This window comes from Solanum pennellii, chromosome 12, assembly GCF_001406875.1.
Source record: "Solanum pennellii chromosome 12, SPENNV200".
Classification (NCBI taxonomy): domain Eukaryota; kingdom Viridiplantae; phylum Streptophyta; class Magnoliopsida; order Solanales; family Solanaceae; genus Solanum; species Solanum pennellii.
In genome coordinates, this window is record NC_028648.1 from 11373032 (window position 1) to 11388555 (window position 15524).

At 35.1% G+C, this 15524-nt stretch overlaps 2 protein-coding genes across 4 annotated transcripts; both read right to left on the minus strand.

The window, feature by feature from the left end:
* Positions 1-731: 731 nt before the first annotated feature.
* LOC107006093 lies at positions 732-1136 on the minus strand. The gene has a single exon (XM_015204734.1). The coding sequence runs from the start codon at positions 1134-1136 to the stop codon at positions 732-734; it is 405 nt and encodes a 134-aa protein (XP_015060220.1).
* A 4364-nt stretch (positions 1137-5500) lies between these two features.
* LOC107005229 (integrin-linked protein kinase 1-like) lies at positions 5501-13293 on the minus strand. Of its 3 annotated transcripts, none has more exons than XM_015203765.2 (12): positions 12514-13289; positions 9557-9631; positions 9374-9478; positions 9042-9127; positions 8605-8725; positions 8258-8337; positions 8070-8132; positions 7842-7960; positions 7552-7637; positions 6967-7088; positions 6067-6198; positions 5501-5852 (listed from the first exon to the last, which is right to left on the minus strand). In XM_015203765.2, exons 1-12 carry the CDS (start codon positions 12925-12927, stop codon positions 5846-5848), a joined length of 1410 nt encoding a protein of 469 aa, XP_015059251.1. In that variant the 5' UTR covers positions 12928-13289; the 3' UTR covers positions 5501-5845. The 3 variants fall into 3 exon arrangements, with proteins under 3 accessions (XP_015059251.1, XP_015059252.1, XP_027769520.1); XM_027913719.1 differs by lacking the exon at positions 5501-5852 and adding an exon at positions 6418-6559 and having other exon boundaries at positions 12514-13293; XM_015203766.2 differs by lacking the exon at positions 5501-5852 and having other exon boundaries at positions 6063-6198; positions 12514-13290.
* Between the last annotated feature and the right edge of the window lie 2231 nt (positions 13294-15524).

The following is a 15524-nucleotide window of genomic DNA, read 5'->3' on the forward strand; positions in this document are numbered from 1 at the left end:
GGGGTGGTCTCTTAACTCAAAAGTTCAAAAAATACAAAATAAGGTCGTCTAAGGGTTTTATTTATGACTTAAAAACCCGTCATCCCGCTACAGCAGCACCTATCCCGCTGTAGCACCGTCGGTGCAATGGCACTAATCCCGTTGCAACTGCACAAAGTGAGTCAGTGAGCTTTCCTCGAAAAAATCCCAAATCCTTTAATTCCATCTCCACCTCGCACGCTACAGCGCTACCTATCCTGCTGTAGCAGCAAGAATCCCATTGCAGCGGCACTAAGCGAGGTAGTGATTTCTTAAAGGGAATTCCACTTCTCCATTTTTGCAACATACTCTTAACTCACTACGTTCAGTAAGTGTCGTTAATGCTAAGATCGATTTTCAATGATCCACTTATCCAAATTCAATTCTATAAGGTCGTACGTATTCCTTAATGAGTTATGTAACTGATTATATAATCAAATCAACTTTTACTCCACCGATTTCTACCATATTTCCTTACACTTTTATGAATCTAAACTTTTACAAATCTGGACAAGGTTAGGAAAATCCTAATACTATGAAAAAGTTTTTCCAACCATGACTTTCCGCGTTGGCATTTTTATAACGACGAAACTGATCGTTACAATAGATACCAATTTACCCATCACTCATCCCCGAGCGATAAACTAAGGAATGGTAGGATAGAAAAGGAACAATGTAGTACCTAATTTAGCGTACAATTGCAGATACTTGTGTCACATATCCTTCTCGGTCTCCCAAGTAGCTTCCTCAACTAGAAGATGCTTCCATTGAACTTTCATGGACTTAATCTCTTTGGTCCTGAACTTCCGAACATCACAATCAAGAACAACAAGCGGTTTCTCCTCATATTGGAGGTACTTGTTTAGAACTATTGAGTTCCACTTAATGATATAGTCACTATCCTCGTGATATCTCTTCAACATAGACACATAAAATACGGAATGTCCACCGAACAAATTTGGAGGTAGCACTAATCTATATGCCACCGGCCCTACACGTTCAAGAATCTCAAAGGGATAAATATAGCGAGGACTAAACTTAATCCTCTTACCAAATCTCATCACCCTCTTCATGGGTGATACCCTGAGAAGAACATTCTTGCCCATCTGGAATTCCATGTCTCCACCTTCTGATCCGCGTACTTCTTTTGTCTACTCTACGCGGCTAGAAGTTTAGCTTGAATGCTCCTCACCTTATCTTGAGCGTTCTTCACTAAGTCAACCCCCAAAGGTTTTACATCTACGGATTTAAACCAACCTCCTTTTTGGTCAGATTGGTCAAGTGGGTAGCAATTGAAGCAAAATTCCTAACAATATGACGATAGTAACTAGCAAGTCCCACAAAACTCCTAACTTCCATCACCGAACTAGGTCATACCCAATTCTCAACCGCTTCGACCTTTTGGGTATCTACCCTTACACCTTATTTTGACACCACATGCCCCAAAAATGTAACCGACTTCAGCCAAAATTCACACTTGGAAAATTTTGCATGAAACTTTTGCTTTCTAAGGATACCCAAAATTGTACGAAGATGCTTAGCATGCTCTTCTTCACTTTTCGAACACCAAAATGTCATCTATAATAACTATCACAAAAGAGTCAAGAAAGGGCTTTAATACTCCATTCATCAAGATCGTGAAATTTGCAGGCGCATTAGTTAACCCAAACGACATAACCAAAAATTCATAGTGCCCATAACGAGTCATAAATGTTGTCTTGGCTTTCATGCCTAATCTTAAATTGATAGTACCCGGATCTTAAATAAATCTTAGAGAAGACCATTGCACCTTGTAATTGGTCAAAAATATCATTTTATCCTAGGCTAGGGATACTTATTCTGAATAGTCACCTTATTTAGTTGCCAGTAATCTATGCACATCCTCATGCTACCATCCTTTTTCCTAACAATAAAACAGAAGTACCCCATGAGAAAGTACTATGTCGAATAAAGCCTTTGTCAAGAAGCTACTGGATTTGAGACTTAAGTTCTCTCAACTCCGTCATAACCATTCGATATGAAGGGATAGAAATGGGGCGCGTACCAGACTCTAAGTCAATACAAAAATCTATGTCTCTATCGGAGGCATGCCGGCAAATCATTTGGAAACTTTATTCAATTCGGACACCACCGGAATAGACCTAACGGATGGAGCCTCCATCTCAACATCCCTAACATGAGCCAAATAATCTAAACAACCTTGCTTTACTTATTTACTAGCCCGGATGGAGGATATAATCTTAACTTTCTTAGGCTTGTACACCCCTTCTCACTCTAATTTTTCCCTTCTCGAGATATCTAGAGTCACAGACTTAGTATTACATTTAAGAACATCATAGTAGGGAGAAAACCAAGTCATGCCCAATATTATGTTGAAGTCAGTCATATCAAAATTCACTAAATCAGTCCAAGTCTGAAATCCCATAAACAAAATAGAGCAAGCACGATATACATGGGTGACTATGACTGACTCGCCAACCGGGGTAGAAACATGTCTATGATCATCAAGGATATCAAACAGTATCTCAAAATTAGAGTCTAATCTCACAGACACATAAGAAGGAACTCAGATCAAATAATACAATAACCATTCGATCGCTTATAAGAATAGTACTTGTGATCACTGCATCAGACGTCTCTGCCTCATTCTTGCCCCGAAAGGTTTAACATTGATCTCTATCATCAACACGAGCTCCTCCCTGCATGGTTGCGCGTTACCTCTACCTCTGTTACCATTTCCTACCTCCACAACCTCTTTGATGCCAACTTTTTCACGACCCGCACCGTCGTGATTGGCACCCATTCTACAACTTGGTGGGTGAACCACTACTAACAACTAACTAAAGTAAGAAACTAAAACTAAGGTATTTAAGTTACATAATCAAGTTAAATAACTAAAGGCAAGGTTCCACTACTAAATAAAGAACTAAAAACTAACTAACAATGCGGAAGATAAACCTAGAATCTGAAAGTCAATGTACCAAAACTATAACGATATTCATATCTAACAAGAGATTGCTAACAAACTATCAAATAATTAAAGCAAGGTCTATGTCAGAAAGTGGTGGACATAGACTAAAGAGAATTCCATGGCAGCCTGAACAATGTGTCTCACCCTTGAACTCGAAGCAATCACTGATCTCCTTAGTGAGGTCTGACAATAGTCACATAAAGGTGCCCTGTACTCAACAAAAATAAGAGCAAGTGCAAAATCAGTACACAACCCCCGTGTACTGGTAGGATCACGCAGCTACCCCACTACTGTAATACAATCAAGCAATTACAACGTTATAGCACACGTATAAATATTTTCAATTTTAATGGTGTCTCCAAGACCCATAGCATCCAAATGGATTTCAGCATCCAGTACCCATGAAAGGTAGTTCTTGCCCGAACTATGAAGGTCAAAGAACTCAAGTTTAGCATGATTAGCCATAATAAAGAAGAACAAAAAATAATACCTTAGCCTTCAAATTTAGTCTTCAAACTTTGAGATGACAGAGTCTCGTGCTGATAACGGGTTATGAAATAAAGACTAAGTACTAAAATTAAACTAATAACAATTAACAAGAGAAGAATGTAGTAGAGAGATAAAATATGAAACTTTTATCTTCCTTATTTTGGTGTATTTTTCATATAGGTTACAGTGCCTTTTATATGCATAAGAGGGGTATAATGGACATTTACTAATTTTGTTTACAACATGTCCAAAGCCTGCATGCATCAAACATGGTGTGTGCGCATCGACTGGGCGACATCGGTCTGGCACGCAGTGACCCGCTCTCGATGGTTCGGGACTAGTTCATTCCTCCTCTTAAGAGATCTCCACAAGCCAACTGTTATCAAGTTTTGAATAACTATTCTTTTTTGTGAAAGAATCTATGCGAAGAATATTATTTTGCCCTTTTTAAGACTAAATTTTTTAGTGTATTTATTTTTTGTTCTGATGTTAACATTAAGGGGTTGTTTGGTAGAAAGAGTGATAATGCAGGGATTAGTAATGCAGAGATTAGCAACGCAGGGATTAGCAATGCAGGTATTAGTAATGTTGGGATTATTTTTTATCAAGTGTTTGGTTCATTATTTCCAACCTAATCTTGTGTATGGCTTAAGATTCTACATGAAGCTTATTTCCAATTATACCCTTACAAATATTGTGATTTTTATTTTACATATAGCATTATGACATATTTTCATATTCATTCCATTGGTGAGCTACAATGCATTTCATTGGTCAATATTACTCATCACATTATCCTATTTTCTCAAATATGACTATTTCGAGAAATGAATTGTTATAGAGAATTTGGAATTGAAGTCATACAAGATAAGTGCTATGAGCAAATGTAGAAGGCTAGACAAAATGCAAAAGATTGAATCCAGATCCACAACACCTTCATATGTCAAATAATAAAACAACACATTTAACATGAATATAGTTTATGTTAATAACTAAACACAAGACAAAATTACCTGAGAATAATTTAAAACGTTGTGATCATTGGGCAAAAATGAAGAAACATAAATTTTTTAGTAAATAAATATTTATAGTACCAAGTAGAAATCTCTACAATGTCCCAAAGAGCAGCCTAGCCAACAAAAAAATAACTCCGAAATTAACCTAAAAAAAATACGCATAATAATTGGTAAAAGATTGATAACAAACTATTTAAAAAATTTCAACGGTCACAACTTTTTCTTTGAAAAACTGGCAAGAATTCGAGCAGCTTCCTTCTTAATTTTTCCAATAGAAATACTTCGTGACACTTTGTTTACATAACGCATTGCACGAATTCGAGCCCTTCCTTGGTTAGTTTCCGCCCAGCCTATTTGGGTACCACCATTTTGGCATGTCGAATTTAAAATTAAATTCAAAATCAATGGAACTAACTTATGGTATCAAGAGAAGGAGGCTGGAAAACAATTCACATGGTTCATCCTGTGTTTATTTACAATTCTGAAGAGTATAAAAAAATCGAGGGGGGAAGTTCAGTCATTTTGTTGCCTTATCCAAGGCTTATTTAACATGGTATTAGTAATCCCTAGGTATCCTTGGTATTAGATAAGACCACATATGGTGTATTAAGGTATCCATGTGTTAGGTGGGTTTGAGTTGAAATTGCTACCTAACATTATATTGGATGAATTAAATTTTAATCCAAGAACTATTTTAATTAATACAGCCTACCAAACGACTCCTAAATGGTGAAAATAGAATGGATAAAGGTGGAAAATATACACATCTTAAAATATTATTTGAAATTTGAAGAGATTTTTGTGTTCCAAATTATTTTTTTGGTAAATTTGGTTCAAATGAGATTGAAGAAGAAAGTAACGGAGAGAAGAATGAACCAATTGAAAAATGCAGCAGAAGAAAGAAGATTTTGAGAGATGGTGTCTTCCATGTGGCAATTTTGTGGGATCCACATTTAAGTTTTAACGAAATAAAAATTCACTTACAATAAGCACTATTTCAATAAAGTAATGTATATGATATCCAGTCCTTTATTATATAACCCTTTTGTTTTCCCCTTGTATGACGAAATACATTTGGTTCAAAAACTATAGATATAATAAACAAACTTCACATGACATATAGTGGAGTTCAAACTTACTATGAAGCCAACATTTAATTGTAATCCCATCTCATACACCCTGCAAATCTGCCTTTTATTAGGTTTAACAACAATATAAAGCTTTCAAGGAATCTTGTGATACAAGTTTGCCTATTAGGTTTATCATAAATTGAAAGCTCCACATGAATCTTCCGCTGATAAACTCCATTGACTCCAATTATTGTCCATGTTCTTGACACTTTCATGTACACTTACAACCTGCACCAAGAATCTGTTGCATTAGCAGACATAGACCAAACTTGATAAACTTGTAAATTCATCTTGCAATGGCAAATCGATCTTGTAAAATATGTTTACTGGCCCATCAAATGTAGTTGATATTGAGCTAAGGAGAAGGCACTTTTTCTTCATAATAATTAAACAAATGTTGAATTTCTAGAATAGACGATGAATAGTGCAGTAGAATCATTACCAAGGAAGTTTAAAAGTATCTTTCAACCATCCTTGTTTGAAGGAGTTAGCAAATATTTTATTCATCCGCACAATGACCTCAGAAAATGTTGGCCGGACAAAAGCTTCTGGATCCCAACATTCTTCAATCAACCTAGAAATACAATACATTGAGCAGAAGTCAAGAGGGAACACAAGTATTGATATTGAATGCAAGCTAATAAGGTAATGGTGCACTGGGAGAGTCATCTAGTCCTGTCTGAAGGGCCTGGAGGTGGTACACTCATCTGGAGTATACTCCAATTACCGAATGTCATTTATGAAAAGCTTATTACGGAAATCATAAGTTGAGCATAAATGAGGTCATGCATACAAAAAAGTCTCGGTGTGGCCTGTAGATCATGGGCTCGAGCCGTAAGCAGCCACTAATGCTTGCATTTAGGTAGCTCGTCTCATCACAACCTTGGGGCCAGCCCTTCCCTGGACCCTGGTAATGCCGGATTCTTACAGGCTGCCTTTAGAGATGAACATCAAAAGATGAGCATTAAATACTCAAGGTCTAGAAGAATCCGACAAAAAGGGTACTAGAAATTGTAGGAAATGACATGAGCTTAACAACATGCAAGTTGAGTTTCACATGGCTAAAGTTTGTACTAAATCACAAGCCAAGAAAAAACCTATAGCTGAAGAAATTGAAAACATACATGTATTATTAAGAAATAAAACCAAAGCAGCAGAATGGAAATCATCTCTGAGGCCTTTCAAAAAGAATTCACGATGCACCTCAATGGCTGGCAGTAAAGAATAGAACATCATGCTAAACTGACAAAATATGTAGCTAATATATAAGCGCATATGAACTGCACAACATGTGATTACACCCGCAAGGAATGATGACAAACATGATAATGGCTGGACTTACTCTCTAAGCTCTGGAGGATATTTGGATTTCGATTTGAATACTGGTCTCTGGCCTTCTAAGCACATCAACCTGGCAGTCTCTTCAGGAGACTTGGTATTAAAAGGTGGTGTTCCCTCCAGCATCTGAGCCCAACAAAGTAAAATAAATTGTGAAGAGCTGAAGAGAAGAGCCATAAACCATTCTTGCTTCTAGAATGCTGATAGGCCGATAACAGAATAAATAGAGGACAGAATTGCATATTAAGAAGATAAGATCATCCAAGTATCGTAAAAAAGTATTGCCCTGAAATTTAAATGGAATTGTATAGTATCTTTCTACTTTTGGTGAAAAGAAGTAGGTTTTACAGCATATACATCATTTTGTAGATTTATTATCTCCGTAAGTATTTCTTTTTCTATTTGTTTTTTGTTTTTCTTATCTAACACTTTTTGATGGTGTCCAGCATGTCCTCAATGCAGAGGAATACACATTTACCAGTTTCAAAAAAAAGTATTGCACCTAAATGGGAAATCAAGAAGTCGATCTACACTATTTTTGAATTAAGCTACAGCATTAATTGAAGTATCTGACAAAAAGAAATCATACCTCATAGAGTAAAATGCCAAATGAATATATGTCCGCATTCCGGCCAAATATTTCATCTTTATAAATCTCAGGTGCTACATAGGGACCTACAAGTGAAAATCAAATGAGTAAAGTAATAAACATAAACACGTAAAGGTGAATTCTTTCATGCAATAAGCATACAATGTACTCCAACTCTATCACCAGAAGTTTCTGATCTATCAAAAATTACTACCACACGAGAATGATTTCTTTCAGCGTAGGAAATATTATGATCTAGTGTTCATATACTCAAAGTTTGAAAAACTTACTTGAACGGTAAAAACCCTCCGGCTGCACCAACTTTGCTTTGTCAGGTGAAATTTTTGACAATTTAATAAGACCAAATCCAGCAACTTTCAGGTGATCTCCATCGTCAAGCAAAATATTTCTGGCACCTTACCAAATTCCGAATATTAAAAACAATAGGAAATCCCAATGAGAACCGTCAAAATGATCAGTTAACAGCATTAGAGTACTAAAGCATATAGTTGTCTTACTTTGGATTTAGATTGCAATGTATAATTGGGTCTGGTTTGCACTCGTGAAGGTAGTTCATACCCCTGAAAATCAAACAACATAGATATGTTCAGATAAAAGAAGTAACGGAAACAATCACAAGTCACCAAAGAGTAGAGGAATTGCCGAATGACAGATCATTTCACTTTTATGACAAAGAACGACTTGCCTAGCAACATCAAGAGCATATTTAAGCGCCTTAGAAGGAGATATACGTCCCTTTTTCTGAAGATAGCTACCTAGATCACCCTGAAAAATTGCAAAGCATTTAATGCCAAATGTCATAATTGCAATGCTAAGGTAAGAATTGAGACCAACAACATACAAAAAATCCATAAGCATCAAGATCTCTACAACAAAGAAGTTGAATCTATTGCCTACGCTAGCTAAATTTTTAACCAATGTTGAGTGTCCATTACAATAAGGAATATTAACATAAGTTGAATTGATTAAAGAAAAGGTGAACAAGCTACATTGTTGTGTGATAGGCAGTGTGGAGAGATTGACAGAGCCTACCCTTGGCTGATACTCTGACACTATCATCATCGGTATATTTTGTGTAACTGCTCCAACAAACTGAACTACATTTGGATGCCGCACTTTTTCTAGCAAAGTTAATTCATGTTTGAAAGCATTTCTGCGTGCAATCGTAAAAACAACGCGAAGTTAGATATTAAATCCAAAGTCTAATTTATGGACCCATATATTTCGAACAATACTTGTTAAGAAGGAAAAACTATTAATCATCTGCTTAAGTAAACCAAGGAAGGGCCACATTCAAACAGACTTTAAGCAGGTCAGAGGACCCAAACAAAGTCCATATTAAATTGTCAGAAGGGGCTTTGCTTGTAGATCGCATAATCTAATGAACATTTTGATACGAGGCCCCTCATGATACAAAAGCCAATAAGCATCACATGTGAAATGAGAGTTGCAGAGCAGCTAAAACATACATGCTTTCAGGATCTTTATAGCTATCCTTGTCAAGTATTTTTACCGAAACTTTCGTTCCATTCCATTTGGCAACTTGATATGAACCCTGTCAAAAGTTAAAAAGGAAAATTATAGACAAATTCTTGGGATACATTCAAAAATTTTAGGCACCCAAAAGCATCACATGAAATCAAAGTGAGCCTGGTTTCTCAGGCTTCATTCAGGAAGCTAAGAAAGAAATACAATGGTTAAAGCGGAAGGTAAGTATTTCAATTTAAGGCCGATTGTGCTTTCATCACTCAACCATAATTGAAACATCACAGTGCTGATTAACAAAACATAGAACACTTGCCTTTGAGATTCCATCACTTTTGCGGATTTGAAGCTCCAGAGGGTTTAGTTCATATTCTGGAACTTCTCGTGGATTTGCTACAGCCATTGGCGTCTTTCCGACTTTCTACCCACATAACAGATACATCTATGAGTGTCAGAACATAAGGAACCTCAGGCTAGTTAGGACTTCCTACCCACTTACCGGGACTTTGGCTCCACGGGCCTTCAACATTTCGTAAACTTCAGCATTACCATAATGTTTGGCATCAGCTGCTGCCTGTCACAGCCTCTTATAATAGTCAAAGTTTGAAGATAACGGAAAAAGCTTTAAACATTTTCTGCTGAAATACACAGTTTAGAACCTTAATCTATAATTATCATTATATTTCAATTAATTTTTTCGATGAAATTACATTAATTCAAAAATTAACTTAAACAACATCAATTTCTTTTTCTTTTCTTTATTGGGATAATGCACAAGTACCCCTCAACCTATGCTCGAAATTTCAGAGACACACTTATACTATACTAAGGTCCTATTACCCCTGTACTTATTTTATTACTAATTTTCTACCCCTTTTCGGCCTACGTGACACTATTTTGTGGGTCTAACGCTGGTTGACTTTTTTTTCAAGATAGTCCCACGTCGACCGAAAAGAGGTAGAAAATCACTTATAAAATAAGATCAGGGGGTAATAGGACCTTAGTATAGTATAAATGTGTCTCTGGGATTTCGGGCATAGGTTGACGGGGTACTTGTGCATTTTCCCTTCTTTATTTGATGTAGAAAAGCCAGGCCATTTATGTGGAATATAGAAGGAATAGACAAAGAAAATAGTGCATTTAGGGAGAGAAAAAGAAAAAGAAGCACCATAGTTACTTAAGCTAATGCGATCGGAGAGCATACAACATCAAGATTTACATTTAGATATTCATTACTACTAAAGCCAGACTCATAAATTGCTTCTTGTCCATAGTTTATGACAGCATTTTGCACATTCAAGGACCTAAATCTGATTGTATGTGAGAAGGAAATGCTTGTACAGAATCATGTTCATCATAAGAATAACAAGCAGGATGTAAATATTTTCTCCAAGAAGAGCATCGGACAGTAAAAAAGTCATGAAAATTATTATAGAGAGCATGTCAAAGGTATGCTGAAAAAAGAATGGTAACTACAACAAAATAATATGATAATCGAAGTGCAAAAACAACAGGTAGTAACAGACATCGAAGGACAAGAAGTCCTTGAGTAATACTACAACAACTAGCAAGGAAAGATAAGCGAGACAATGCTCTACTAGCTACTAGTTTTCCACCCTAATCCATCTCCTCCACAACCTCCTATTTAACGACATGTCCACGGTAAGCTGAAACTACATCATATCATGTCTGATCACCTCGTTCCAATACTTCTTCGGCCTACATCAATCTCTTCTGAAACCATCCATAGTCAACCCCTCACACTTACGTACTGGAGCATATGTGCATCTCCTCTTCATAGCCCAAATCATCTCAATTTTGCTTTCCAAATCTTGTCCTCCACCAAGGCCAATCCTACTTGTCCTGTGGATCTCCATTTCTAATCCTATCACTTCTAGTATGAGCATATATCCATCTTAGCATCCTCACTCATTTTCTAATAGTGAGATTTTTTGACTGGTCAACAATCCACCTCATACAATATAGTAGGTCCAACCACTACCCTGTAGAGTTTGTCTTTTAAGTTTGGAGGCACCTTCTTATAACACAAGACTCCTGATGCAATCCTCCATTTCACCCACCCAATACCAGTACGGTGTGTGGCATCATCGTCATTCTATCCATCTCCTAGTGTAATAGACCCAAGATACTTGAAACTCTCTTTGGGACTGCATTTGTATCAAGCCTTACGTTCGCATAGCCTCAAGTTGCACCGAAAGTATTCTGTTTTGGTTCTGCCCAGCCTAAATTTTTTTAGAATCCAAGGTCTGTGTCCACATGTCCAACTTACTGCTAACTCTTTTACGAGTCTCGTCAGTCAGAACTATGTCATCTGCAAATAACATAACCATGACAGCTCACCTTGGATTGGCAAGGTCAATTCATCTAACACCAAGGCAAATAAAAATGAGCGAAGAATTAATCCCTGATTCAACCCCATCATAACTAGTAGTTTTGTGAGTCTCCTCCCACCGGTCTTAGGGCCCGTTTGGATGGGCTTAATAAAAGCAGCTTTAAAAAAGTACTTTTGAAAGTGCTGAAACTTATTTTTAAAATAAGCAGTTATGCGTTTGGATAAAAGTGCTGAAGTTGCTATGCCGAACGTGAAAAGGGAAAAATGAAAGAAAGAGATGTTAGGGTTATGTGGGTAATTTGGAGATTGTATAAAAATATTAAGGGCAAAAAGATAAAAAAGTGGTCAATTTAAAACAGCTTATAAGCTAAAAAAAAAAAAAGCACCCCTACCCCAGTTTTTAACTTTTGGCTTAAAATAAGTTTTTTATAACTTAAAATAAGTTATTTTGAGTATTGCCAAACAGCTAAATAAGTCAAAAACCAGCTTTTAAGTCAGTTTGACCAGCTTTTAAGCTGAACCAAACAGGCTCTTACCCATATCTTGGCTCCATTCATATGTTTCCTTGATCATGCTAATGTATGCCAAAAGTAAACTTGTATCCCCCTAGCATCTCTACGGAACCTTCTTGGGACTTTGTCATAGGCCTTTTCAAAGTCGTTCAACATTATGTGTAAGTTCTTTTTTATCTCCCTATGCTACTCCACCACTCTTCTTAAAAAATGAATGGCTTCTATAGTTGAGCGTCTCGGCATAAATTTGAACTTATTCTCGAAACTAGACACGCCCCTCCTCACCCACATCTCCATCACCCTCTCCCGAACTTTCATACTGTGTCTCAACACCTTGATACCCCTATGATTGTTGCATTTTTAGATGTCACCCTTATTCTTCACGAAAATTTACCTTCTTAAAAACTACATTAAGCAACTCAATCAACCACTCCATACCTGCCCTGCCTGCGCTGTTCACGAAACTACAGTGTGAAATTCAAAACAACAGTTTCACTACATACATCCTACAACAAGTTACCAAAGAACAAAAGGAAAAAGATGTTTTTTTTCAAAATAATATCAAAGGAATCAAAATAATAAGATTTATACCGTACTACCCCACCGATCACGAGCATTCATATTAGCCTTCCTACTCAACAATAGCTTGGCAACTTCCACATGACCTTCACAGGCAGCAATATGAAGAGCAGTCCTTCCATCCAAATCAATGCTATTCACATCAATACCTTCATCCAACAAGTCCTGAACTCCCTTCACATCCCCTTTACACGCCATGAATAACAGCTGCATCGTCGAATCAAGATTCTCTGGCACAGTTCTCTCAGCATTTTCAATCGAAGGGCTCCTTCGAAGCGGATCAAGCGATGATTGCCTCCCAAAACTAAACCTCAAATTGTTCCTCCTTGGATCCAATGAACTCTGCCTCTTGAAACTGAATTTTCCACTCTTCCTAAACAACTCTGTTGAGAATTGCCTCGATATTCCTTTCTTTAACTTCTCCATTTCAACTTCTCTCCAGCAAACAAAAATCTATTTCTTATACACTATTATTATGTGATTTGAGCATTTGACCAATTCAATTTTACTGTAGCATAAATCTGTATTTGAATACAAATTAGAAATCCACTTCTAATTTATCCAGAAATTAACATATGATTGAAAAACGTACTAACTCCCAAATCTTTATAAAAAAAAAAAAAACATACCCCGCCAATTTGAGAGAAAAACAAAAAGATAAATGAAAAAAAGGACATGAAAGGGGTTGTTTACAATAATTTACTGTTGATAAAAGGAGTAGAAAGACATTACAATAGTTGAAAATGAAATGACAATTGAGATTTGAGAGACAGAATGGACGTTAAACTTGAAATTTTTTTGTATGTCGACATGCTTTTAACTAAAAGATGCATTATTTTATTATTATTAGTGCAAGTGGATAGTACCAACTACCTACTACCTAGTGGGTAGTGGTTTGCCCCACAACAATTAAATCTGGCAGTTGACCATTACTAAAAATATCATATACTATTATCGGGATAAGACTCAAATATGTTATCAAACTTTTAGAAAATGTTCATTTATGTTATTGTTGTTAAAGAAAAGCTTGAGGCCGAGTTAGGTGGGGGGGAGGGGGGGGGGGTTTCGGACGAACTAGCTTATATATACATAAATATAATGTATAGTAATTTGTGAACCCCCAAAAATATTGATTTAGAACCCCAAACTCCTAATCTTGACTCTGCCTTTGTGTTCACCAAACAAGGTTTAACACTTTTTTGTTGGTGTTTTTGGATCAAATGTATACTTTTTGAGCTTCTTTTTCTTTAAAAACACCAACAACGTATGAAGAACATAAACAACTCCCAAATTTTCAACATCTTCAATTCTTCACAAAATCATCTCAAAAAATATACATTTGATCCAAAACCACCAATAGAAAAGTGTTAAAACCTTGTTTGGTGTTCAATTTTTTATTGAATTAAAGTTTAATCAATTAAAATTAGATAAAACAATCAATAAAGTGGAAAACAAATAGCTTTGTAATAATTTATTATTCGATTTTATAAATTTTTTTGTTTGATAAGATTGAATAAACAATTAGGCTATTTAAATAGTTTTGAAAAAATATACAACACAAAAAAATTCATATTATATGTTCAAACAAAACTTCAACTACATCTTATGATTTCATATAATGATATCATATCATTATTTCATATCACATGGCCAAATTTGCCCTTAAAAAGACAAAATGAGTAAAAAAAGTCATTAAACAACTTGAAATGAACAAAAATGTATTTTGTTTATATTTAGCTCAAAAATATCTCTGTCGTTAATATTTTTGTTTTAAAATTACCTTGCAGTCAATATTTTGTCCAAAAATGCTCTTATAGTTACTAAATGAGTCAAAAGTTCAATTTTTTGAATAAATGTATTATTTTGTTTCTTTTTAAACATATCTCTTCCTGATTAAAATATTATTAAAGAATTCTATATTTGTTTTCATTCTTTTAAAATCACTTTTACAAATAAAAATGTAGGAAATAAAATTTTCTTCTTAATCTCATATTATCAATTAAAATAGAATAACTTTATGTGCGCTTTCAAAGGATAATATATGTCATATATATAAGATAACAATACATCTAAATTAATTTTTATTTATATAACGATAAAAAAATGATTAAATAATATATTTTGAACACTTTTTAACACAACAAGATATTATAGCCCAGTGGTTTCACCTCATTGGAATGAGGAAGTGTTTCTTTTATTGTGTTATTTGTGGACACTCTTTGTGAAATTCCTAGCTCCGCCACTGATGACATGAAATTTCATATTCTTCAAAAATCAAGATATGAGAATTCAATCTCATAATTTAAGGTTTTTAAATACAAAAATTGACTCAGAAGTTTATATTTTGTTAAAATAACCCCACATTTATACATACGAACCATTTATTTTATATGTAAATACAATTTATAATCACATCATTACTTTTTAAAATTTATTACTCATCAACATAAAATTTATTATTACTTTAAATTTGGTGAATATAAATGGTAAAGTAGAAATTGATTTGGTGAATATAAATAAGAATACATAGAGTAATATCTTTTTGATTTTTCATAATTAAAAAAATTGTCTCTTTCAGCTACATATGAAAATGTTTAAAGTAATTTCATATGAAAAAAGACAAAATTGGTGATGTATGTTTGATAATCACTACTTCCAATGTGTTTGTTTTTAGCACGAAATTGATGAATTGAAAATATTAAGTGAGACACAAGTGTAAATTGTCATATGATACTGACAAAAAATAATCACTACTTTCAATGTGTACACAAGTGAAACAAAGCATGAGTCATATAATACTGACACACAAGTGTAAATTGTCATAATTCGTACTTTTTACATAATTATTTGCAAGAATACCAAAGGAGTAATGAAATATTTATGATCTATGAACATTACTCTAAAAAATTGCCAAAAAGAGACTGACAAAAGTGTCGCTGTCCGTTGCTTGTTTGGCCAAAGGCGATGGCAATTGTGACGCAATCACGTCTGTTGCTTTTTAGCTCGACGCTTTTCTAAAAGCG